This window comes from Rana temporaria, chromosome 11, assembly GCF_905171775.1.
Source record: "Rana temporaria chromosome 11, aRanTem1.1, whole genome shotgun sequence".
Classification (NCBI taxonomy): Eukaryota; Metazoa; Chordata; class Amphibia; order Anura; family Ranidae; genus Rana; species Rana temporaria.
The window spans coordinates 164263800-164291500 of record NC_053499.1 but is presented as its reverse complement, the minus strand read 5'-3'; the positions used below and the strand labels follow the sequence as shown (position 1 = coordinate 164291500).

At 56.4% G+C, this 27701-nt stretch overlaps 1 protein-coding gene across 1 annotated transcript in view; it reads right to left on the bottom strand.

Moving 5' to 3' along the window:
* Nucleotides 1–2040: 2040 nt before the first annotated feature.
* Nucleotides 2041–27701, bottom strand: part of LOC120918007 (piezo-type mechanosensitive ion channel component 1-like) — a 31462-nt gene continuing 5801 nt past the window's right edge. Inside the window, exons 3-5 of the mRNA XM_040329672.1 lie at nt 25895–26054; nt 14085–14268; nt 2041–3080 (exon numbers count right to left, since the gene is read on the bottom strand). Of these exons, the coding sequence (XP_040185606.1) occupies nt 2863–3080; nt 14085–14268; nt 25895–25999 (507 nt within the window). The 5' untranslated portion in view covers nt 26000–26054 and the 3' untranslated portion in view covers nt 2041–2862. The remainder of the gene's footprint in view (nt 3081–14084; nt 14269–25894; nt 26055–27701) is intronic.

The following is a 27701-nucleotide window of genomic DNA, read 5'->3' as shown; positions in this document are numbered from 1 at the left end:
CGCCGATCACCCGACCTCATCCCCGCCGATCAACCTCACCCCAGCCGATCACCCGACCTCACCCCTGCCGATCACCCGACCTCACCCCTGCCGATCACCCGACCTCACCCCTGCCGATCACCCGACCTCACCCCTGCCGATCACCCGACCTCACCCCTGCCGATCACCCGACCTCACCCCTGCCGATCACCCGACCTCACCCCTGCCGATCACCCGACCTCACCCCTGCCGATCACCCGACCTCACCCCTGCCGATCACCCGACCTCACCCCTGCCGATCACCCGACCTCACCCCTGCCGATCACCCGACCTCACCCCCGCCGATCACCCGACCTCACCCCAGCCGATCACCCGACCTCATCCCCGCCGATCACCCGACCTCATCCCCGCCGATCACCCGACCTCATCCCAGCCGATCACCCGACCTCACCCCAGCCGATCACCCGACCTCATCCCCACCGATCACCCGACCTCACCCCAGCCGATCACCCGACCTCACCCCAGCCGATCACCCGACCTCACCCCAGCCGATCACCCGACCTCACCCCAGCCGATCACCCGACCTCACCCGACCTCACCCCAGCCGCTCATCCGACCTCACCCCAGCCGATCACCCGACCTCACCCCAGCCGATCACCCGACCTCACCCCCGCCGATCACCCGACCTCACCCCCGCCGATCACCCGACCTCACCCCCGCCGATCACCCGACCTCACCCCCGCCGATCACCCGACCTCACCCCTGCCGATCACCCGACCTCACCCCTGCCGATCACCCGACCTCACCCCTGCCGATCACCCGACCTCACCCCTGCCGATCACCCGACCTCACCCCCGCCGATCACCCGACCTCACCCCAGCCGATCACCCGACCTCATCCCCGCCGATCACCCGACCTCATCCCCGCCGATCACCCGACCTCATCCCAGCCGATCACCCGACCTCACCCCAGCCGATCACCCGACCTCATCCCCACCGATCACCCGACCTCACCCCAGCCGATCACCCGACCTCACCCCAGCCGATCACCCGACCTCACCCCAGCCGATCACCCGACCTCACCCCAGCCGATCACCCGACCTCACCCCAGCCGCTCATCCGACCTCACCCCAGCCGATCACCCGACCTCACCCCAGCCGATCACCCGACCTCACCCCCGCCGATCACCCGACCTCACCCCCGCCGATCACCCGACCTCACCCCCGCCGATCACCCGACCTCACCCCCGCCGATCACCCGACCTCACCCCAGCCGATCACCCGACCTCACCCCAGCCGATCACCCGACCTCACCCCAGCCGATCACCCGACCACACCCCAGCCGATCACCCGACCTCACCCCCGCCGATCACCCGACCTCACCCCCGCCGATCACCCGACCTCACCCCCGCCGATCACCCGACCTCACCCCCGCCGATCACCCGACCTCACCCCCGCCGATCACCCGACCTCACCCCAGCCGATCACCCGACCTCACCCCCGCCGATCACTCGACCTCACCCCAGCCGATCACCCGACCTCACCCCAGCCGATCACCCGACCTCACCCCAGCCGATCACCCGACCTCACCCCAGCCGATCACCCGACCTCACCCCAGCCGATCACCTGACCTCACCCCAGCCGATCACCCGACCTCATCCCCGACGATCACCCAACCTCATCTCCGCCGATCACCCAACCTTATCCCCGCCGATCACCCAACCTCACTCCCGCCGATCACCCAACCTCATCTCCGACGATCACCCAACCTCATCCCCGCCGATCACCCAACCTCATCCCCGCCGATCACCCAACCTCATCCCCGCCGATCACCCAACCTCACTCCCGCCGATCACCCAACCTCACTCCCGCCGATCACCCAACCTCATCCCTACCGATCACCCGACCTCATCCCTACCGATCACCCGACCTCAACCCTACCTCATCCCTGCCGATCACCCGACCTCATCCCCGCCGATCACCCGACCTCATCCCCGCCGATCACCCGACCTCATCCCCGCCGATCACCCGACCTCATCCCCGCCGATCACCCGACCTCATCCCCGCCGATCACCCGACCTCATCCCCGCCGATCACCCGACCTCATCCCTAATCAGATGTGTCAGTACATGGAGGCAGATCTGCTTGTCCAGTACATGGAGGTGGGTGTGGCTTAGTATTGGAGAAAATTTACAGCCTGAATAATGAGAAGAAGGAAAGTGGAGAATGTGAGAGAAAACGATCGGCCGCCACATTCCCCGCCATTCGTCACACATTATTCTCCCGCCAGTCAGAGGGACACTTACCTCGCCCACACATTTCCAGAGGGACACTTACCTCACCCACACATTTCCAGTCAGAGGGTTACTTACCTCACCCACACATTTCCAGAGGGACACTTACCTCACCCACACATTTCCAGTCAGAGGGACACTTACCTCGCCCACACATTTCCAGTCAGAGGGACACTTACCTCACCCACACATTTCCAATCAGAGGGACACTTACCTCACCCACACATTTCCAGAGGGACACTTACCTCACCCACACATTTCCAGTCAGAGGGACACTTACCTCACCCACACATTTCCAATCAGAGGGACACTTACCTCGCCCACACATTTCCAGTCAGAGGGACACTTACCCCACCCACACATTTCCAGTCAGAGGGACACTTACCTCACCCACACATTTCCAATCAGAGGGACATTTACCTCGCCCACACATTTCCAGTCAGAGGGACACTTACCCCACCCACACATTTCCAGTCAGAGGGACACTTACCTCGCCCACACATTTCCAATCAGAGGGACACTTACCTCACCCACACATTTCCAGTCAGAGGGACACTTACCTCACCCACACATTTCCAGTCAGAGGGACACTTACCTCGCCCACAGCTCCGCAGAAGGGAACAGCTCTTGGATGAACGGGGTTTGGTAGCCGTACAGACAGATCAGGTGACCTCCAGCGAAAAAGCCGACCATGACGCTTAGCGTGTTCAGTCCAATATGGCTGATGGGGAAGTGACACGCCCACCACGTGCAAAAGCCAATGAAAACCAAGTAGTAGACGGCAGAGAAGGCGGAGGGAACGGCGATTCCTGGATAAAAGAAATGCGGTGAGTGAGACTTCAACCAAACCTCCCAATAGGAGCAACTTACCTTTAATGACGTTCTCCTTCAAAAAACCCCGAAAGCAACCCCCCCTCAGATAAAAATCACCCCCCCAGAGCAACCCCCCCTCAGATAAAAATCACCCCCCCCCAACCCCCTCAGATAATAATCACCTCCCCCAGAGCAACCCCGCCCCTCAGATAAAAATCACCTGCCCCCCAGAGAAACCCCGCCCCTCAGATAAAAATCACCTCCCCCCCAAGATAATAATCACCTCCCCCAGAGCAACCCCCCCTCAGATAAAAATCACCCCCCCCCCCAAGATAATAATCACCTCCCCCAGAGCAACCCCGCCCCTCAGATAAAAATCACCTGCCCCCCTGATGAAAGAAGGGACCCTCTGATGAAGGAAGGCCCCCTCAGATAATAATCACCCCCCCCCAGAGCAACCCCCTCCCTAATACTGGTCACTGGAAGGACAACATGGCCCCCTCAGATAATAATCACCCCCCCCCCAGAGCAACCCCCTCCCTCATACTGGTCACTGGAAGGACAACATGGCCCCCTCAGATAATAATCACCCCCCCCCAGAGCAACCCCCTCCCTAATACTGGTCACTGGAAGGACAACATGGCCCCTCAGATAAAAATCACCACCCCCTCCCCCAGAGCAACCCCCTCCCTAATACTGGTCACTGGAAGGACAACATGGCCCCCTCAGATAATAATCCCCCCCCCCCCCCAGAGCAACCCCCTCCCTCATACTGGTCACTGGAAGGACAACATGGCCCCCTCCCCCAGAGCAACCCCCTCCCTCATACTGGTCACTGGAAGGACAAAATGGCACCCTCAGATAATAATCACCCCCCCCCCCCAGAGCAACCCCCTCCCTCATACTGGTCACTGGAAGGACAACATGGCCCCCTCAGATAATAATCACCCCCCCCAGAGCAACCCCCTCCCTCATACTGGTCACTGGAAGGACAACATGGCCCCCTCAGATAATAATCACCCCCCCCCCCAGAGCAACCCCCTCCCTCATACTGGTCACTGGAAGGACAACATGGCCCCCTCAGATAAAAATCACCCCCCCTCCCCCAGAGCAACCCCCTCCCTAATACTGGTCACTGGAAGGACAACATGGACCCCTCAGATAAAAATCACCCCCCCCCCCCAGAGCAACCCCCTCCCTTATACTGGTCACTGGAAGGACAACATGGCCCCCTCAGATAATAATCACCCCCCCTCCCCCAGAGCAACCCCCTCCCTCATACTGGTCACTGGAAGGACAACATGGCCCCCTCAGATAATAATCACCCCCCCTCCCCCAGAGCAACCCCCTCCCTAATACTGGTCACTGGAAGGACAACATGGCCCCCTCAGATAATAATCACCCCCCCCCCCAGAGCAACCCCCTCCCTCATACTGGTCACTGGAAGGACAACATGGCCCCCTCAGATAATAATCACCCCCCCCCCCAGAGCAACCCCCTCCCTCATACTGGTCACTGGAAGGACAACATGGCCCCCTCAGATAATAATCACCCCCCCCCCCCAGAGCAACCCCCTCCCTCATACTGGTCACTGGAAGGACAACATGGCCCCCTCAGATAATAATCACCCCCCCCAGAGCAACCCCCTCCCTCATACTGGTCACTGGAAGGACAACATGGCCCCCTCAGATAATAATCCCCCCCCCCCCAGAGCAACCCCCTCCCTCATACTGGTCACTGGAAGGACAACATGGCCCCCTCAGATAAAAATCACCCCCCCTCCCCCAGAGCAACCCCCTCCCTAATACTGGTCACTGGAAGGACAACATGGCCCCCTCAGATAAAAATCACCCTCCCTCCCCAGAGTAACCCCCTCCCTAATACTGGTCACTGGAAGGACAACATGGCCCCCTCAGATAATAATCACCCCCCCCCCAGAGCAACCCCCTCCCTCATACTGGTCACTGGAAGGACAACATGGCCCCTCAAATAATAATCACCCCCCCCCCCCCAGAGCAACCCCCTCCCTCATACTGGTCACTGGAAGGACAACATGGCCCCCTCAGATAAAAATCACCCCCCCCCCAGAGCAACCCCCTCCCTAATACTGGTCACTGGAAGGACAACATGGCCCCTCAGATAATAATCACCCCCCCTCCCCCAGAGCAACCCCCTCCCTCATACTGGTCACTGGAAGGACAACATGGCCCCCTCAGATAAATATCACCCCCCCCTCCCCCAGAGCAACCCCCTCCCTCATACTGGTCACTGGAAGGACAACATGGCCCCCTCAGATAATAATCACCCCCCCCCCAGAGCAACCCCCTCCCTCATACTGGTCACTGGAAGGACAACATGGCCCCCTCAGATAAAAATCACCCCCCCCCCAGAGCAACCCCCTCCCTAATACTGGTCACTGGAAGGACAACATGGCCCCTCAGATAATAATCACCCCCCCCCAGAGTAACCCCCTCCCTAATACTGGAAGGACAACATGGCCCCCTCAGATAATAATCACCCCCCCCCCAGAGTAACCCCCTCCCTAATACTGGTCACTGGAAGGACAACATGGCCCCCTCAGATAATAATCACCCCCCCCCCCAGAGTAACCCCCTCCCTAATACTGGTCACTGGAAGGACAACATGGCCCCCTCAGATAATAATCACCCCCCCCCCCCAGAGTAACCCCCTCCCTAATACTGGTCACTGGAAGGACAACATGGCCCCCTCAGATAAAAATCACCCCCCCCCCCCAGAGCAACCCCCTCCCTCATACTGGTCACTGGAAGGACAACATGGCCCCTCAGATAATAATCACCCCCCCCCCAGAGTAACCCCCTCCCTAATACTGGTCACTGGAAGGACAACATGGCCCCCTCAGATAATAATCACCCCCCCCCCAGAGTAACCCCCTCCCTAATACTGGTCACTGGAAGGACAACATGGCCCCCTCAGATAAAAATCACCCCCCCTCCCCCAGAGCAACCCCCTCCCTCATACTGGTCACTGGAAGGACAACATGGCCCCCTCAGATAATAATCACCCCCCCTGCCCCAGAGCAACCCCCTCCCTCATACTGGTCACGGGAAGGACAACATGGCCCCCTCAGATAATAATCACCCCCCCTGCCCCAGAGCAACCCCCTCCCTAATACTGGTCACTGGAAGGACAACATGGCCCCCTCAGATAATAATCACCCCCCCTGCCCCAGAGCAACCCCCTCCCTCATACTGGTCACTGGAAGGACAACATGGCCCCCTCAGATAAAAATCACCCCCCCCCCAGAGCAACCCCCTCCCTCATACTGGTCACTGGAAGGACAACATGGCCCCCTCAGATAAAAATCACCCCCCCCCCCCAGAGTAACCCCTTTCCTCATACTGGTCACTGGAAGGACAACATGGCCCCTCAGATAAAAATCACCCCCCCCCCCCTCCCCCAGAGCAACCCCTTCCCTCATACTGGTCACTGGAAGGACAACATGGCCCCTCAGATAATAATCCCCCCCCCCCAGAGTAACCCCTTCCCTCATACTGGTCACTGGAAGGACAACATGGCCCCCTCAGATAATAATCACCCCCCCCCCAGAGCAACCCCCTCCCTCACTGGAAGGACAACATGGCCCCCTCAGATAATAATCACCCCCCCCCCAGAGCAACCCCCTCCCTCATACTGGTCACTGGAAGGACAACATGGCCCCCTCAGATAATAATCACCCCCCCCCCCCAGAGCAACCCCCTCCCTCATACTGGTCACTGGAAGGACAACATGGCCCCCTCAGATAAAAACCACCCCCCCCCCCCCGGGCAACCCCCTCCCTAATACTGGTCACTGGAAGGACAACATGGCCCCCTCAGATAAAAATACCCCCACCCAGAGCAACACCCTCCCTTATACTGGTCACTGGAAGGACAACATGGCCCCCTCAGATAATAATCCCCCCCCCCCCAGAGCAACCCCCTCCCTTATACTGGTCACTGGAAGGACAACATGGCCCCCTCAGATAATAATCACCGCCCCCCCAGAGCAACCCCCTCCCTAATACTGGTCACTGGAAGGACAACATGGCCCCCTCAGATAAAAATCACCCCCCTCCCCCAGAGCAACCCCTTCCCTCATACTGGTCACTGGAAGGACAACATGGCCCCCTCAGATAAAAATCACCCCCCCCCCCAGAGCAACCCCCTCCCTCATACTGGTCCCTGGAAGGACAACATGGCCCCTCAGATAATAATCACCCCCCCCCCCCCCAGAGCAACCCCCTCCCTAATACTGGTCACTGGAAGGACAACATGGCCCCCTCAGATAAAAATCACCCCCCCTCCCCCAGAGCAACCCCTTCCCTCATACTGGTCACTGGAAGGACAACATGGCCCCCTCAGATAATAATCACCCCCCCTCCCCCAGAGCAACCCCCTCCCTCATACTGGTCACTGGAAGGACAACATGGCCCCTCAGATAAAAATCACCACCCCCCCCCCCAGAGCAACCCCCTCCCTCATACTGGTCACTGGAAGGACAACATGGCCCCCTCAGATAAAAATCACCCCCCCTCCCCCAGAGCAACCCCCTCCCTAATACTGGTCACTGGAAGGACAACATGGCCCCCTCAGATAAAAATCACCCCCCCCCCAGAGCAACCCCCTCCCTAATACTGGTCACTGAAAGGACAACATGGCCCCCTCAGATAAAAATCATCACCCCCCCCCCCAGAGTAACCCCCTCCCTAATACTGGTCACTGGAAGGACAACATGGCCCCCTCAGATAATAATCCCCCACCCAGAGTAACCCCCTCCCTAATACTGGTCACTGGAAGGACAACATGGCCCCCTCAGATAAAAATCACCCTCCCTCCCCCAGAGCAACCCCCTCCCTCATACTGGTCACTGGAAGGACAACATGGCCCCCTCAGATAAAAATCACCCCCCCCTCCCCCAGAGCAACCCCCTCCCTCATACTGGTCACTGGAAGGACAACATGGCCCCCTCAGATAAAAATCACCCCCCCCCCCCAGAGTAACCCCCTCCCTCATACTGGTCACTGGAAGGACAACATGGCCCCCTCAGATAAAAATCACCCCCCCTCCCCCAGAGCAACCCCCTCCCTAATACTGGTCACTGGAAGGACAACATGGCCCCCTCAGATAAAAATCACCCCCCCCCCCCAGAGCAACCCCCTCCCTCATACTGGTCACTGGAAGGACAACATGGCCCCCTCAGATAATAATCACCCCCCCTCCCCCAGAGCAACCCCCTCCCTCATACTGGTCACTGGAAGGACAACATGGCCCCCTCAGATAAAAATCACCCCCCCCAGAGCAACCCCCTCCCTCATACTGGTCACTGGAAGGACAACATGGCCCCCTCAGATAATAATCACCCCCCCCCAGAGTAACCCCTTCCCTCATACTGGTCACTGGAAGGACAACATGGCCCCCTCAGATAAAAATCACCCCCCCCAGAGCAACCCCCTCCCTCATACTGGTCACTGGAAGGACAACATGGCCCCCTCAGATAATAATCACCCCCCCCCCCAGAGCAACCCCCTCCCTCATACTGGTCACTGGAAGGACAACATGGCCCCCTCAGATAAAAATCACCCCCCCTCCCCCAGAGCAACCCCCTCCCTAATACTGGTCACTGGAAGGACAACATGGCCCCCTCAGATAAAAATCACCCCCCCCCAGAGCAACCCCCTCCCTCATACTGGTCACTGGAAGGACAACATGGCCCCCTCAGATAATAATCACCCCCCCCCCAGAGCAACCCCCTCCCTCATACTGGTCACTGGAAGGACAACATGGCCCCCTCAGATAAAAATCACCCCCCCCCCCCCAGAGCAACCCCCTCCCTAATACTGGTCACTGGAAGGACAACATGGCCCCCTCAGATAAAAATCACCCCCCCCTCCCCCAGAGCAACCCCCTCCCTAATACTGGTCACTGGAAGGACAACATGGCCCCTCAGATAATAATCCCCCCCCCCCCAGAGTAACCCCTTCCCTCATACTGGTCACTGGAAGGACAACATGGCCCCTCAGATAATAATCCCCCCCCCCCAGAGTAACCCCTTCCCTCATACTGGTCACTGGAAGGACAACATGGCCCCCTCAGATAATAATCACCCCCCCCCCCCAGAGCAACCCCCTCCCTCATACTGGTCACTGGAAGGACAACATGGCCCCCTCAGATAAAAATCACCCTCCCTCCCCCAGAGCAACCCCCTCCCTCATACTGGGCACTGGAAGGACAACATGGCCCCTCAGATAAAAATCACCCCCCTCCCCCAGAGTAACCCCCTCCCTAATACTGGTCACTGGAAGGACAACATGGCCCCTCAGATAATAATCACCCCCCCCCCCCAGAGCAACCCCCTCCCTCATACTGGTCACTGGAAGGACAACATGGCCCCCTCAGATAAAAATCACCCCCCCCCCAGAGCAACCCCCTCCCTCATACTGGTCACTGGAAGGACAACATGGCCCCTCAGATAAAAATCACCCCCCCCCCCCCAAGAGCAACCCCCTCCCTCATACTGGTCACTGGAAGGACAACATGGCCCCCTCAGATAATAATCCCCCCCCCCAGAGTAACCCCCTCCCTAATACTGGTCACTGAAAGGACAACATGGCCCCCTCAGATAAAAATCACCCCCCCCCCCCAGAGTAACCCCCTCCCTAATACTGGTCACTGGAAGGACAACATGGCCCCTCAGATAATAATCACCCCCCCCCCCCAGAGCAACCCCCTCCCTCATACTGGTCACTGGAAGGACAACATGGCCCCCTCAGATAAAAATCCCCCCCCCCCCCCAGAGCAACCCCCTCCCTCATACTGGTCACTGGAAGGACAACATGGCCCCTCAGATAAAAATCACCCCCCCCCCCCAAGAGCAACCCCCTCCCTCATACTGGTCACTGGAAGGACAACATGGCCCCCTCAGATAATAATCCCCCCCCCCAGAGTAACCCCCTCCCTAATACTGGTCACTGAAAGGACAACATGGCCCCCTCAGATAAAAATCCCCCCCCCCCCCAGAGTAACCCCCTCCCTCATACTGGTCACTGGAAGGACAACATGGCCCCTCAGATAAAAATCACCCCCCCCCCCCCAGAGCAACCCCCTCCCTAATACTGGTCACTGGAAGGACAACATGGCCCCCTCAGATAATAATCCCCCACCCAGAGTAACCCCCTCCCTAATACTGGTCACTGGAAGGACAACATGGCCCCCTCAGATAAAAATCACCCTCCCTCCCCCAGAGCAACCCCCTCCCTCATACTGGTCACTGGAAGGACAACATGGCCCCTCAGATAAAAATCACCCCCCCTCCCCCAGAGTAACCCCCTCCCTCATACTGGTCACTGGAAGGACAACATGGCCCCCTCAGATAACCCCCCCCCCCAGAGTAACCCCCTTCCTCATACTGGTCACTGAAAGGACAACATGGCCCCCTCAGATAATAATCACCCCCCCCCCCCCAGAGCAACCCCCTCCATCATACTGATCACTGGAAGGACAACATGGCCCCCTCAGATAAAAATCACCCCCCACTCCAGAGCAACCCCTTCCCTCATACTGGTCACTGGAAGGACAACATGGCCCCTCAGATAATAATACCCCCCTCCCCCAGAGTAACCCCCTCCCTCATACTGGTCACTGGAAGGACAACATGGCCCCCTCAGATAATAATCACCCCCCCAGAGTAACCCCCTCCCTAATACTGGTCACTGGAAGGACAACATGGCCCCCTCAGATAATAATCACCCTCCCTCCCCCAGAGCAACCCCCTCCCTCATACTGGTCACTGGAAGGACAACATGGCCCCTCAGATAATAATACCCCCCTCCCCCAGAGTAACCCCCTCCCTAATACTGGTCACTGGAAGGACAACATGGCCCCTCAGATAAAAATCACCCTCCCTCCCCCAGAGCAACCCCCTCCCTCATACTGGTCACTAGAAGGACAACATGGCCCCTCAGATAATAATCCCCCCCCCCCCAGAGTAACCCCCTCCCTCATACTGGTCACTGGAAGGACAACATGGCCCCTCAGATAATAATCCCGCCCCCCCCAGAGTAACCCCCTCCCTCATACTGGTCACTGGAAGGACAACATGGCCCCTCAGATAATAATACCCCCCCCCCCAGAGCAACCCCCTCCCTCATACTGGTCACTGGAAGGACAACATGGCCCCTCAGATAAAAATCACCCTCCCTCCCCAGAGTAACCCCCTCCCTAATACTGGTCACTGGAAGGACAACATGGCCCCCTCAGATAAAAATCACCCCCCCCCCCAGAGTAACCCCCTCCCTAATACTGGTCACTGGAAGGACAACATGGCCCCCTCAGATAATAATCCCCCCCCCAGAGTAACCCCCTCCCTAATACTGGTCACTGGAAGGACAACATGGCCCCCTCAGATAAAAATCACCCTCCCTCCCCCAGAGCAACCCCCTCCCTCATACTGGTCACTGGAAGGACAACATGGCCCCTCAGATAAAAATCACCCCCCCTCCCCCAGAGCAACCCCCTCCCTCATACTGGTCACTGGAAGGACAACATGGCCCCTCAGATAATAATCCCCCCCCCCCCCAGAGTAACCCCCTCCCTCATACTGGTCACTGGAAGGACAACATGGCCCCTCAGATAATAATCCCGCCCCCCCAGAGTAACCCCCTCCCTCATACTGGTCACTGGAAGGACAACATGGCCCCCTCAGATAAAAATCACCCCCCCCAGAGTAACCCCCTCCCTAATACTGGTCACTGGAAGGACAACATGGCCCCCTCAGATAAAAATCACCCCCCCCAGAGTAACCCCCTCCCTAATACTGGTCACTGGAAGGACAACATGGCCCCTCAGATAATAATACCCCCCTCCCCCAGAGTAACCCCCTCCCTCATACTGGTCACTGGAAGGACAACATGGCCCCCTCAGATAATAATCACCCCCCCAGAGTAACCCCCTCCCTAATACTGGTCACTGGAAGGACAACATGGCCCCCTCAGATAATAATCACCCTCCCTCCCCCAGAGCAACCCCCTCCCTCATACTGGTCACTGGAAGGAAAACATGGCCCCTCAGATAATAATACCCCCCTCCCCCAGAGTAACCCCCTCCCTAATACTGGTCACTGGAAGGACAACATGGCCCCTCAGATAAAAATCACCCTCCCTCCCCCAGAGCAACCCCCTCCCTCATACTGGTCACTAGAAGGACAACATGGCCCCTCAGATAATAATCCCGCCCCCCCCAGAGTAACCCCCTCCCTCATACTGGTCACTGGAAGGACAACATGGCCCCTCAGATAATAATCCCGCCCCCCCCAGAGTAACCCCCTCCCTCATACTGGTCACTGGAAGGACAACATGGCCCCTCAGATAATAATACCCCCCCCCCCCCAGAGCAACCCCCTCCCTCATACTGGTCACTGGAAGGACAACATGGCCCCTCAGATAAAAATCACCCTCCCTCCCCAGAGTAACCCCCTCCCTAATACTGGTCACTGGAAGGACAACATGGCCCCCTCAGATAATAATCCCCCCCCCAGAGTAACCCCCTCCCTAATACTGGTCACTGGAAGGACAACATGGCCCCCTCAGATAAAAATCACCCTCCCTCCCCCAGAGCAACCCCCTCCCTCATACTGGTCACTGGAAGGACAACATGGCCCCTCAGATAAAAATCACCCCCCCTCCCCCAGAGCAACCCCCTCCCTCATACTGGTCACTGGAAGGACAACATGGCCCCTCAGATAATAATCCTGCCCCCCCCCAGAGTAACCCCCTCCCTCATACTGGTCACTGGAAGGACAACATGGCCCCTCAGATAATAATCCCGCCCCCCCAGAGTAACCCCCTCCCTCATACTGGTCACTGGAAGGACAACATGGCCCCTCAATAATACCCCCCTCCCCCAGAGTAACCCCCTCCCTAATACTGGTCACTGGAAGGACAACATGGCCCCCTCAGATAAAAATCACCCCCCCCCAGAGTAACCCCCTCCCTAATACTGGTCACTGGAAGGACAACATGGCCCCCTCAGATAAAAATCACCCCCCCCAGAGTAACCCCCTCCCTAATACTGGTCACTGGAAGGACAACATGGCCCCTCAGATAATAATACCCCCCTCCCCCAGAGTAACCCCCTCCCTCATACTGGTCACTGGAAGGACAACATGGCCCCCTCAGATAATAATCACCCCCCCAGAGTAACCCCCTCCCTAATACTGGTCACTGGAAGGACAACATGGCCCCCTCAGATAATAATCACCCTCCCTCCCCCAGAGCAACCCCCTCCCTCATACTGGTCACTGGAAGGACAACATGGCCCCTCAGATAATAATACCCCCCTCCCCCAGAGTAACCCCCTCCCTAATACTGGTCACTGGAAGGACAACATGGCCCCTCAGATAAAAATCACCCTCCCTCCCCCAGAGCAACCCCCTCCCTCATACTGGTCACTAGAAGGACAACATGGCCCCTCAGATAATAATCCCGCCCCCCCCAGAGTAACCCCCTCCCTCATACTGGTCACTGGAAGGACAACATGGCCCCTCCTGGCAAAGAACTCAGAGGATCTGATAAGGAGGATTGTTGCTCTACAGCAGGGGTCTTCAAACTACGGCCCTCCAGTTGTTCAGAAACTACAATTCCCATCATGCCCAGTCATGTCAGTGTGTTGCAATGCCTCATGGGACGTGTAGTTCTACAACAGCTGGAGGGCCGTAGTTTGAGGATCCCTGCTCTACAGTGATGGGGAACCTCGGCACCCCGGATGTTTTAGAACTACTTTTCCCATGATCCTCTTGAACTCTTCAGTGTAGTGGAGCATCATGGGAAATGTAGTTCTAAAACATCTGGGGTGCCGAGGTTCCCCATCACTGGCCTAGGCTATAAGAAAATTGCCAAGACCCTGAAACTGAGCGTCAGCTTGGTGGCCAAGACCATCCAGCGGTATAACAGGACAGGTTCCCAGGCTGCCATGACGGTTCTTTACCTGCCAATGCCAGCAGCAGCAGAGCCAGACACTTCCTCACGGCCTCCAGCACTTTGTGGGCGGCCTCCTTAATTCGTGACGCCAGAACCCCGTCAAGTGGAGAGATCTTCACATCGTCCTCTTCTTCCTCCTCCTCCTCCGTGTCATCATTCCCAGCCCCCGTCTCCCTTCGCTCCTCTTCTTCCTAAAGACAGGAATAAACCGCGGGATTAAATTCTACATCGATCGATGTCACCAGGGACCCTCATTGGGAAATAGTCCCTCTGTAATTCTACATCGATCGATGTCACCAGGGACCCTCATTGGGAAATAGTCCCTCTGTAATTCTACATCGATCGATGTCACCAGGGACCCTCATTGGGAAATAGTCCCTCTGTAATTCTACATCGATCGATGTCACCAGGGACCCTCATTGGGAAATAGTCCCTCTGTAATTCTACATCGATCGATGTCACCAGGGACCCTCATTGGGAAATAGTCCCTCTGTAATTCTACATCGATCGATGTCACCAGGGACCCTCATTGGGAAATAGTCCCTCTGTAATTCTACATCGATCGATGTCACCAGGGACCCTCATTGGGAAATCGTCCCTCTGTAATTCTACATCGATCGATGTCACCAGGGACCCTCATTGGGAAATCGTCCCTCTGTAATTCTACATCGATCGATGTCACCAGGGACCCTCATTGGGAAATAGTCCCTCTGTAATTCTACATCGATCGATGTCACCAGGGACCCTCATTGGGAAATAGTCCCTCTGTAATTCTACATCGATCGATGTCACCAGGGACCCTGATTGGGAAATCGTCCCTCTGTAATTCTACATCGATCGATGTCACCAGGGACCCTCATTGGGAAATAGTCCCTCTGTAATTCTACATCGATCGATGTCACCAGGGACCCTCATTGGGAAATAGTCCCTCTGTAATTCTACATCGATCGATGTCACCAGGGACCCTGATTGGGAAATAGTCCCTCTGTAATTCTACATCGATCGATGTCACCAGGGACCCTGATTGGGAAATCGTCCCTCTGTAATTCTACATCGATCGATGTCACCAGGGACCCTCATTGGGAAATAGTCCCTCTGTAATTCTACATCGATCGATGTCACCAGGGACCCTCATTGGGAAATCGTCCCTCTGTAAGACTTTCCCATACTTCTGATCCCAGGTCATACAATTCCAACCTATAGAAATACAGAAGGGGAGGAGCCTCTGGGACGAGATCCATACACAGAACTACGACATGTAAATTCAATCCAATTCATTGATCTACAATTCCAATATATAGAGACACGAGATAAATGAAATGAGACACGATGTGAAACGCGTCGCTGCGGCTAGTTTAGAACATAAATATATAGAATGATTGAGTTACATTGCGCCATTATTAGACGTTGGGCTTCCCGTATTCATAAGTTAATGAACCCCTTTGGTTTCATGGAGCTCATAGAACAGGAAGTGATGTTGGCAGGAAGTAGGGGGAGGTAACAAAGGGCGCGAGCCATGTGCTGAAGACAGAGGTTACAACAAACAAAAGTCACTGCCCCTACCTATGATTGGTCTATACAATGAGGAGCGCTGGAAAGGGCGCATATACATACACAAACATGGAATATCCAGGCTCAAACTTACCGACCAATCAGCAACCAACCAAATTCACCTAACAGTGTGCGTTAAAAACAGAGGTTTAGTTGCACGCATTTGAAAATGCATGTGTAAGCTGCAGGCCCCGTCAAGGCTCTCTGTGTACTGCAGGCCCCGTCAAGGCTCTGTGTAGTGCAGGCCCCGTCAAGGCTCTCTGTGTAGTGCAGGCCCCGTCAAGGCTCTCTGTGTACTGCAGGCCCCGTCAAGGCTCTCTGTGTAGTGCAGGCCCCGTCAAGGCTCTCTGTGTAGTGCAGGCCCCGTCAAGGCTCTGTGTAGTGCAGGCCCCGTCAAGGCTCTCTGTGTACTGCAGGCCCCGTCAAGGCTCTCTGTGTACTGCAGGCCCCGTCAAGGCTCTCTGTGTACTGCAGGCCCCGTCAAGGCTCTCTGTGTACTGCAGGCCCCGTCAAGGCTCTCTGTGTACTGCAGGCCCCGTCAAGGCTCTCTGTGTACTGCAGGCCCCGTCAAGGCTCTCTGTGTACTGCAGGCCCCGTCAAGGCTCTCTGTGTAGTGCAGGCCCCGTCAAGGCTCTCTGTGTACTGCAGGCCCCGTCAAGGCTCTCTGTGTACTGCAGGCCCCGTCAAGGCACTCTGTGTACTGCAGTCCCAACTATAACATTGCATTTGAGGTCTCCTCAGTAGGGTTTGAGCCTGGAGATTCCATATATGCGTCCTCTCCAGCGCTCCTGATTGTATAGACCAGTCACAGGTAGGGGGCAGTGACTTTTGTTGTATGTCATTGTGGTCAGGCAGCGCACTTTGCTTCCATGTGCTGAGTGTGCTCCTGCCCCTTTAATGAGGGCTGGGCTACCTCCAGTCACCTCCCCCTTATCTATCCATCAGCAGTCATGTGCTCCTACTGAGGAAACTTAAAATGCAATGTTATAGTTGGGACTGCAGTATACAGAGAGCCTTGACGGGGCCTGCAGCTTACACATGCATTTTCAAATGCGTGCAACTAAACCTCTGTTTTTAACGCACACTGTTAAGACAGGTGAATTTGGTTGGTTGCTGATTGGTCAGTAAGTTTGAGCCTGGATATTCCAAGTTTTTGTATGAAGACAGATGTTTTCTTTTTGGAGGACTTCAGGATGATCCTCCATAGCGTGGGAGAAGGGTTGCCGCTCAGTGTCATGTAGGATGAAGATGATGGGCGACTCCTGTGAGCGGGGGAAGTGGTCGGGCCCTGTGAGCGGGGGAAGTGGTCAGGCCCTGTGAGCAAGGGAAGTGGCCGGGTCCTGTGAGCGGGGGAAGTGGCCAGGCCCTGTAAGCGGGGGAAGTGGCCGGGCCCTGTGAGCGGGGGAAGTGGCCGCATCCTGTGAGCGGGGGAAGTGGCCGGGTCCTTTGAGCGGGGGAAGTGGCCGGGCCCTGTGAGCGGGGGAGGTGGCCGGGCCCTGTGAGCGGGGGAAGTGGCCGGGTCCTGTGAGCGGGGGAAGTGGCCGAGTCCTGTGAGCGGGGGAAGTGGCCGCGTCCTGTGAGCGGGGGAAGTGGCCGCGTCCTGTGAGCGGGGGAAGTGGCCGGGTCCTGTGAGCGGGGGAAGTGGCCGGGTCCTGTGAGCGGGGGAAGTGGCCGGGCCCTGTGGGTGGGGGAAGTGGCCGGGCCCTGTGAGCGGGGGGAAGGGTTGGCACTCAGTGTGATGGTGATGGCCGGGTCCTGTGAGCGGGGGGAAGGGTTGGCACTCAGTATGATGGTGATGGCCGGGTCCTGTGAGCGGGGGGAAGGGTTGGCACTCAGTGTGATGGCCGGGTCCTGTGAGCGGGGGGAAAGGGTTGGCACTCAGTGTGATGGTGATGGCCGGGTCCTGTGAGCGGGGGAAGTGGCCGGGCCCTGTGAGCGGGGGAAGTGGCCAGGCCCTGTAAGCGGGGGAAGTGGCCGGGCCCTGTGAGCGGGGGAAGTGGCCGCATCCTGTGAGCGGGGGAAGTGGCCGGGTCCTTTGAGCGGGGGAAGTGGCCGGGCCCTGTGAGCGGGGGAAGTGGCCGGGCCCTGTGAGCGGGGGAAGTGGCCGAGTCCTGTGAGCGGGGGAAGTGGCCGAGTCCTGTGAGCGGGGGAAGTGGCCGCGTCCTGTGACCGGGGGAAGTGGCCGGGTCCTGTGAGCGGGGGAAGTGGCCGGGTCCTGTGAGCGGGGGAAGTGGCCGGGCCCTGTGAGTGGGGGAAGTGGCCGGGCCCTGTGAGCGGGGGGAAGGGTTGGAACTCAGTGTGATGGTGATGGCCGGGTCCTGTGAGCGGGGGGAAGGGTTGGCACTCAGTGTGATGGTGATGGCCGGGTCCTGTGAGCGGGGGGAAGGGTTGGCACTCAGTGTGATGGTGATGGCCGGGTCCTGTGAGCGGGGGGAAGGGTTGGCACTCAGTGTGATGGTGATGGCCGGGTCCTGTGAGCGGGGGAAGTGGCCGGGCCCTGTGAGCGGGGGAAGTGGCCGGGCCCTGTGAGTGGGGGAAGTGGCCGGGCCCTGTGAGCGGAGGAAGTGGCCGGGTCCTGTGAGCGGGGGGAAGGGTTGGCACTCAGTGTGATGGTGATGGCCGGGTCCTGTGAGCGGGGGGAAGGGTTGGCACTCAGTGTGATGGCCGGGTCCTGTGAGCGGGGGGAAGGGTTGGCACTCAGTGTGATGGTGATGGCTGGGTCCTGTGAGCGGGGGAAGTGGCCGGGCCCTGTGAGCGGGGGAAGTGGCCGGGCCCTGTGAGTGGGGGAAGTGGCCGGGCCCTGTGAGCGGAGGAAGTGGCCAAATCCTGTGAGCAGGGGAAGGGTTGGCACTCAGTGTGATGGTGATGGCCGGGTCCTGTGAGCGGGGGGAAGGGTTGGCACTCAGTGTGATGGTGATGGCCGGGTCCTGTGAGCGGGGGAAGGGTTGGCGCTCTCTATACTTTCTTGGCTCACTTATAAGTGAATTTCCAGCACCGTTTCGTCACACAATCCACATCTGCGGGTCTCGGCTCTCCTTCCATTCTGGCGTCTCCTCAGAACTGCGAGTCTCGGCTGAGATCAGACACTGCCCCACCCCCGATCATTCCTCCTGATTGTAAAGACAGATTTCACCTCCCGTGAGCCCGGATCCCATCGTATATCTAATGAGGGGAATAATAATGAAGAAAGGGACCCTCTGATCAAAGATGGAACCCTCTGATGAAGGAAGGAAGGAAGGAAGGCTCTGATGAAGGAAGGAAGGAAGGCTCTGATGAAGGAAGGAACCCTCTGATGAAGGAAGGAAGGCTCTGATGAAGGAAGGAAGGCTCTGATGAAGGAAGGGACCCTCTGATGAAGGAAGGGACCCTCTGATGAAGGACGGGACCCTCTGATGAAGGACGGGACCCTCTGATGAAGGACGGAACCCTCTGATGAAGGACGGAACCCTCTGATGAAGGAAGGAAGGCTCTGATGAAGGAAGGAAGGCTCTGATGAAGGAAGGAACCCTCTGATGAAGGACGGAACCCTCTGATGAAGGACGGAACCCTCTGATGAAGGACGGAACCCTCTGATGAAGGAAGGAACCCTCTGATGAAGGAAGGAACCCTCTGATGAAGGAAGGAACCCTCTGATGAAGGAAGGAACCCTCTGATGAAGGACGGAACCCTCTGATGAAGGACTGAACCCTCTGATGAAGGACTGAACCCTCTGATGAAGGACTGAACCCTCTGATGAAGGACGGAACCCTCTGATGAAGGAAGGAACGCTCTGATGAAGGAAGGAACGCTCTGATGAAGGAAGGAACCCTCTGATGAAGGAAGGAACCCTCTGATGAAGGAAGGAACCCTCTGATGAAGGAAGGAACCCTCTGATGAAGGAAGGAACCCTCTGATGAAGGAAGGAACCCTCTGATGAAGGAAGGGAGGAAGGAAGGCTCTGATGAAGGAAGGAAGGCTCTGATGAAGGAAGGGACCCTCTGATGAAGGAAGGGACCCTCTGATGAAGGAAGGGACCCTCTGATGAAGGAAGGGACCCTCTGATGAAGGAAGGGACCCTCTGATGAAGGAAGGGACCCTCTGATGAAGGAAGGGACCCTCTGATGAAGGAAGGAAGGCTCTGATGAAGGAAGGAACCCTCTGATGAAGGACGGAACCCTCTGATGAAGGACGGAACACTCTGATGAAGGAAGGAACCCTCTGATGAAGGAAGGAACCCTCTGATGAAGGAAGGGACCCTCTGATGAAGGAAGGAACCCTCTGATGAAGGAAGGAACCCTCTGATGAAGGAAGGAACCCTCTGATGAAGGACGGAACCCTCTGATGAAGGACGGAACCCTCTGATGAAGGAAGGAACCCTCTGATGAAGGAAGGAACCCTCTGATGAAGGACGGAACCCTCTGATGAAGGACGGAACCCTCTGATGAAGGACGGAACCCTCTGATGAAGGACGGAACCCTCTGATGAAGGAAGGAACCCTCTGATGAAGGAAGGAACGCTCTGATGAAGGAAGAAACGCTCCGATGAAGGAAGGAACGCTCCGATGAAGGAAGGAACGCTCCGATGAAGGAAGGCTCTGGTGAAGGAAGGAACCCTCTGATGAAGGAAGGAACCCTCTGATGAAGGAAGGAACCCTCTGATGAAGGAAGGAACCCTCTGATGAAGGAAGGAACCCTCTGATGAAGGAAGGAACCCTCTGATGAAGGAAGGAACCCTCTGATGAAGGAAGGAACCCTCTGATGAAGGAAGGGAGGAAGGAAGGCTCTGATGAAGGAAGGAAGGCTCTGATGAAGGAAGGAACCCTCTGATGAAGGAAGGGACCCTCTGATGAAGGAAGGGACCCTCTGATGAAGGAAGGGACCCTCTGATGAAGGAAGGGAGGAAGGAAGGCTCTGGTGAAGGACGGAACCCTCTGATGAAGGACGGAACCCTCTGATGAAGGACGGAACCCTCTGATGAAGGACGGAACCCTCTGATGAAGGAAGGGACCCTCTGATGAAGGAAGGGACCCTCTGATGAAGGAAGGGACCCTCTGATGAAGGAAGGAACCCTCTGATGAAGGAAGGAACCCTCTGATGAAGGAAGGAACCCTCTGATGAAGGAAGGAACCCTCTGATGAAGGAAGGAACCCTCTGATGAAGGAAGGAACCCTCTGATGAAGGAAGGAACCCTCTGATGAAGGAAGGAACCCTCTGATGAAGGAAGGGAGGAAGGAAGGCTCTGATGAAGGAAGGAAGGCTCTGATGAAGGAAGGAACCCTCTGATGAAGGAAGGAACCCTCTGACGAAGGAAGGAACCCTCTGATGAAGGAGGGGACCCTCTGATGAAGGAAGGAACCCTCTGATGAAGGGACCCTCTGATGAAGGAAGGAACCCTCTGATGAAGGGACCCTCTATAGAAGGAAGGAACCCTCTGATGAAGGAAGGGACCCTCTGATGAAGGAAGGGACCCTCTGATGAAGGAAGGGACCCTCAGATGAAGGAACCCTCTGATAAAGGAAGGAACCCTCTGATGAAAGAAGGAACCCTCTGATGAAAGAGGGAAGGAAGGCTCTGATGAAGGAAGGAACCCTCTGATGAAGGAGGGAACCCTCTGATGAAGGAAGGAACCCTCTGATGAAGGACGGAACCCTCTGATGAAGGACGGAACCCTCTGATGAAGGACGGAACCCTCTGATGAAGGAAGGAACCCTCTGATGAAGGAAGGAACGCTCCGATGAAGGAAGGAACGCTCCGATGAAGGAAGGCTCTGGTGAAGGAAGGAACCCTCTGATGAAGGAAGGAACCCTCTGATGAAGGAAGGAACCCTCTGATGAAGGAAGGAACCCTCTGATGAAGGAAGGAACCCTCTGATGAAGGAAGGAACCCTCTGATGAAGGAAGGAACCCTCTGATGAAGGAAGGGAGGAAGGAAGGCTCTGATGAAGGAAGGAAGGCTCTGATGAAGGAAGGAACCCTCTGATGAAGGAAGGGACCCTCTGATGAAGGAAGGGACCCTCTGATGAAGGAAGGGACCCTCTGATGAAGGAAGGAACCCTCTGATGAAGGAAGGGAGGAAGGAAGGCTCTGGTGAAGGACGGAACCCTCTGATGAAGGACGGAACCCTCTGATGAAGGACGGAACCCTCTGATGAAGGACGGAACCCTCTGATGAAGGAAGGGACCCTCTGATGAAGGAAGGGACCCTCTGATGAAGGAAGGAACCCTCTGATGAAGGAAGGAACCCTCTGATGAAGGAAGGAACCCTCTGATGAAGGAAGGAACCCTCTGATGAAGGAAGGAACCCTCTGATGAAGGAGGGAACCCTCTGATGAAGGAAGGAACCCTCTGATGAAGGAAGGAACCCTCTGATGAAGGAAGGAACCCTCTGATGAAGGAAGGAACCCTCTGATGAAGGAAGGAACCCTCTGATGAAGGAAGGAACCCTCTGATGAAGGAAGGGAGGAAGGAAGGCTCTGATGAAGGAAGGAAGGCTCTGATGAAGGAAGGAACCCTCTGATGAAGGAAGGAACCCTCTGACGAAGGAAGGAACCCTCTGATGAAGGAAGGAACCCTCTGATGAAGGAACCCTCTGATGAAGGAGGGGACCCTCTGATGAAGGAAGGAACCCTCTGATGAAGGGACCCTCTATAGAAGGAAGGAACCCTCTGATGAAGGAAGGGACCCTCTGATGAAGGAAGGGACCCTCTGATGAAGGAAGGGACCCTCAGATGAAGGAACCCTCTGATAAAGGAAGGAACCCTCTGATGAAAGAAGGAACCCTCTGATGAAAGAAGGAACCCTCTGATGAAAGAGGGAAGGAAGGCTCTGATGAAGGAAGGAACGCTCTGATGAAGGAGGGAACCCTCTGATGAAGGACGGAACCCTCTGATGAAGGACGGAACCCTCTGATGAAGGACGGAACCCTCTGATGAAGGACGGAACCCTCAGCTTTATAGAGCAGAATTGGTGAGAGGAGCCCGAGTCTCCTATTTATCTCTATAGTCATGTTTGCGCCCCCCCAGTGCAGAGCAGAATTGCGCCTGACGTCTGATGTTGGGTAGAAGAGGGGGAGGGGAACCCATACGAGGATTTTCATACGAAGGTTCACCCAAAACTTTAATAAAGAAAGATTTCCTTTCCACAAGAAAAGGGCGAGATCTGCATTCAGGAAAGGAGATCAGGGAGCGCAGAGAGCGAAGGGTTAATGGCGGGAGGTCACGTGACTGGCACAGCTGGTAACGCCCGGCTCGCTCTGCCAGGATGAATGTAAATAAAAAAAAACATGTCCGGGAGCCGAGCCGGACATTTCACCACCGATGGAAAAAAGAGAAGGAGGGGGAGGAAGCCGGAGGAGGGGAGAGAAGAGAAAAATGAGAAATGACATGAAAATAAACAGAGAGGAGAGGAGAGGAGCGCCACACTCCGCACACGGCCTGGAGAGGAGAGGAGAGCCACACTCCGCACACGGCCTGGAGAGGAGAGCCACACTCCGCACACGGCCTGGAGAGGAGAGGAGCGCCACACTCCGCACACGGCCTGGAGAGGAGAGCCACACTCAGCACACGCCCTGGAGAGGAGAGGAGAGCCACACTCCGCACACGGCCTGGAGAGGAATGGAGAGGAGAGCCACACTCCGCACACGGCCTGGAGAGGAGAGCCACACTCCGCACACGGCCTGGAGAGGAGAGGAGAGCCACACTCCGCACACGGCCTGGAGAGGAATGGAGAGGAGAGCCACACTCCGCACACGGCCTGGAGAGGAATGGAGAGGAGAGCCACACTCCGCACACGGCCTGGAGAGGAGAGGAGCGCCACACTCCGCACACGGCCTGGAGAGGAGAGCCACACTCAGCACACGCCCTGGAGAGGAGAGGAGAGCCACACTCCGCACACGGCCTGGAGAGGAGAGGAGAGCCACACTCCGCACACGGCCTGGAGAGGAGAGGAGAGCCACACTCCGCACACGGCCTGGAGAGGAGAGGAGAGCCACACTCCGCACACGGCCTGGAGAGGAGAGGAGAGCCACACTCCGCACACGGCCTGGAGAGGAGAGCCACACTCCGCACACGGCCTGGAGAGGAGAGCCACACTCCGCACACGGCCTGGAGAGGAGAGGAGAGCCACACTCCGCACACGGCCTGGAGAGGAGAGCCACACTCCGCACACGGCCTGGAGAGGAGAGGAGAGCCACACTCCGCACACGGCCTGGAGAGGAGAGGAGCGCCACACTCCGCACACGGCCTGGAGAGGAGAGGAGCGCCACACTCCGCACACGGCCTGGAGAGGAGAGGAGAGGAGAGCCACACTCCGCACACGGCCTGGAGAGGAGAGGAGAGGAGAGCCACACTCCGCACACGGCCTGGAGAGGAGAGGAGAGGAGAGCCACACTCCGCACACGGCCTGGAGAGGAGAGGAGAGCCACACTCCGCACACGGCGAGGAGAGGAGAGGAGAGCCACACTCCGCACACGGCGAGGAGAGGAGAGGAGAGCCACACTCCGCACACGGCCTGGAGAGGAGAGGAGAGCCACACTCCGCACACGGCCTGGAGAGGAGAGGAGAGCCACACTCAGCACACGGCCTGGAGAGGAGAGGAGAGCCACACTCAGCACACGGCCTGGAGAGGAGAGGAGAGCCACACTCCGCACACGCCTGGGCGTAATACTACCCAAGATCCCAGCCCGGGCCAGACTAAAGGATCCATAAATCAGGACCCAGGGGGTGTATTTAATGACACGGGGGTGTATCTAATGACACTGGGTGCATCTAATGACACGGGGGTGTATCCAATGACACGGGGGGTGTATCCAATGACACGGGGGGTGTATCTAATGACACGGGGGTGTATCTAATGACACGGGGGGTGTATCTAATGACACGGGGGGTGTATCTAATGACACGGGGGGTGTATCTAATGACATTGGGTGTATCTGACATGGGGGGGTGTATCTAATGACACGGGGGGTGTATCTAATGACACGGGGGGTGTATCTAATGACACGGGGGGTGTATCTAATGACACGGGGGGTGTATCTAATGACACGGGGGGTGTATCTAATGACACGGGGGGTGTATCTAATGACACGGGGGTGTATCTAATGACATTGGGTGTATCTGACACGGGGGGGTGTATCTAATGACACGGGGGTGTATCCAATGACACGGGGGGTGTATCTAATGACACGGGGGGTGTATCTAATGACACGGGGGGTGTATCTAATGACACGGGGGTGTATCTAATGACACGGGGGGTGTATATAATGACACGGGGGGTGTATATAATGACACGGGGGGTGTATATAATGACACGGGGGTGTATCTAATGACACGGGGGTGTATCTAATGACACGGGGGGTGTATCTAATGACACGGGGGGTGTATCTAATGACACGGGGGGTGTATCTAATGACACGGGGGTGTATCTAATGACACGGGGGGTGTATCTAATGACACGGGGGGTGTATCTAATGACACGGGGGGTGTATCTAATGACACGGGGGGTGTATATAATGACACGGGGGTGTATATAATGACACGGGGGGTGTATCTAATGACACGGGGGGTGTATCTAATGACACGGGGGGTGTATCTAATGACACTGGGGGTGTATATAATGACACTGGGGGTGTATCTAATGACACGGGGGGTGTATCTAATGACACGGGGGTGTATCTAATGACACGGGGGTGTATCTAATGACACGGGGGGTGTATCTAATGACACGGGGGGTGTATCTAATGACACGGGGGGTGTATCTAATGACACGAGGGTGTATCTAATGACACGGGGGGTGTATCTAATGACACGGGGGGTGTATCTAATGACACGGGGGGTGTATCTAATGACACGGGGGTGTATCTAATGACACGGGGGGTGTATCTAATGACACGGGGGGGGTATCTAATGACACGGGGGGTGTATCTAATGACACGAGGGTGTATCTAATGACACGGGGGGTGTATCTAATGACACGGGGGGTGTATCTAATGACACGGGGGGTGTATCTAATGACACGGGGGGTGTATCTAATGACACGGGGGGTGTATCTAATGACACGGGGGGTGTATCTAATGACACGGGGGGTGTATCTAATGACACGGGGGGTGTATCTAATGACACGGGGGGTGTATCTAATGACACAGGGGGTGTATCCAATGACACAGGGGGTGTATCCAATGAAACGGGGGTGTATCTAATGACACGGGGGTGTATCTAATGACACGGTACGGAGACGGGTGGAGGAAGTGAGGGGGCGGCACACACATCTCCTTATCAGGAACACCTCCCCCACCTGTTCTGTCACATGGGTTGTCCTGCGGATTCTCCCGCGTGACGATCTCTGCCGGGGCACCAGTCGGTTGCACAGCCCCAGACACACAGCCGACACCAAGAACATCCCGAAATCCGGAGACACCAGCCGCAACGCGTTGGGGACGTCATAGAAGTCCAACCTGAGGAGGAACCAGGCAGAAGATTTATTCCGAGCTCAGCAGGGAACACAGAGACGATCGCTCTCGATCATTTTATTGGTCGGTTTATTAGAACAGGGAGAGAAAAACAAGAAAAATACCCAGAAAAATGCATTTCACAAAACTTATCAATAGATTTGTATTTTAATGAGTGGAATAAGTATGTGCACCCCTCACAGAACGCGACTTGTGATTGGTGGAGAATCCCTTGTCGGGGGTCACAGAGGTCAGACGTTTCTTGGAGTTGGCCTCCAGGTTCTCACCTCTCAGGAGGGATTTTCTCCTCCAAGTCATGAAGGTTTCCAGGCTGACGTTTGGTCACTCGAACCTTCAGCTCCTCCACATATTTTCTATGGGATTAAGGTCTGGAGACCGGCTAGGCCACTCCAAGACCTTTATGTGCTTCTTCTTGAGCCCCTCCTTTGTTGCCTTGGCCGTGTTTTGGGTGATTGTCATGCTGGAAGACCCATCCCCCACCCATCTTCAGTGTTCTGTCTGAGGGAAGAAGGTTCTCCTCCAAGATGTGATGGTACATGGCCCCGCCCATCGTCCCTTAGAAGAGGTGAAGTTTTCCTGTCCCCTTAGTAGAAACCCCCCCCCCAAAGCATAATGTTTCCCCCTCCATGTATGACGGTGGGGGATGGTGTTCTCCATGTATGACGGTGGGGGAGGGTGTTCTTGGGTGTCATAGGCTCCTCCTCCTCCAAACACGGCGAGTTGAGTTGATGACAAAGATCTCGATTTTCGTCTCCTCTGACCACAACCCCTCCCCCAGTTCTCCTCTGAATCATTCAGATGTTGATTATCAGACATCAGACGGGCTGTCATGTGATTTCCTGATCAGGGGGACCTTGCGGGGGCTGCAGGATTTCAGTCCCTCCCGGTGTAGTGTGTTACCAATTGTTTCCTTGGTGACGATGGTCCCGGCTGAGATCAGTGACAAGATCCTCCCGTGTAGTTCTGGGCGGATTCCTCGCCGTTCTCCTGATCATTGAACCTCCACGAGGGGAGATCTTTGTATGGAGCCCCAGACTGAGTAGGGTTGTCACCTCATCCCTTTAAACCCGAACACCTCCATTTCTTCATTAATGTTTGGTTAGTTCAATATCCTCACCTCTTTGGGGACCAAAGAATTCAAGTGGAGGGAGAATGTAGCCATGAAGTACACAGGTTCTGAGGATGATTAAGGTGGAGATTAAACTCCCTTGGTGCCTCATCTGCATTAATTGATATATGTGATCGGGTTTATAGGAATGAGGTCCATTAAGACCGAGGGGGAGTGACCGTTATTTTGTGTTTCTTCCATTAGTGAATAAATCCCACCATCTGTTGTCTCCTCCCACCATCTGTTGTCTCCTCCCACCAGCTGTTGTCTCCGCCCACCAAGCTGCTCGGCGAGGGTCTTGTAGCCCATCCCAGCCTTGTGTAGATCTCCGATCTTCTCCCCGACATCCTTGGACAGATCTTTGGTCTTCCCCCATGGTGGAGAGATCGGAATCTGATTGGTTGCTTCTGTGGACGGGTCTCTTCTATACAGGAAACAAGCTGAGATTAGGAGAACACCCTAAGAGAGAGAGAGAGAGAGAGAGTGCTCCTAATCTCAGCTCATTACCTGTATAGAAGACACCC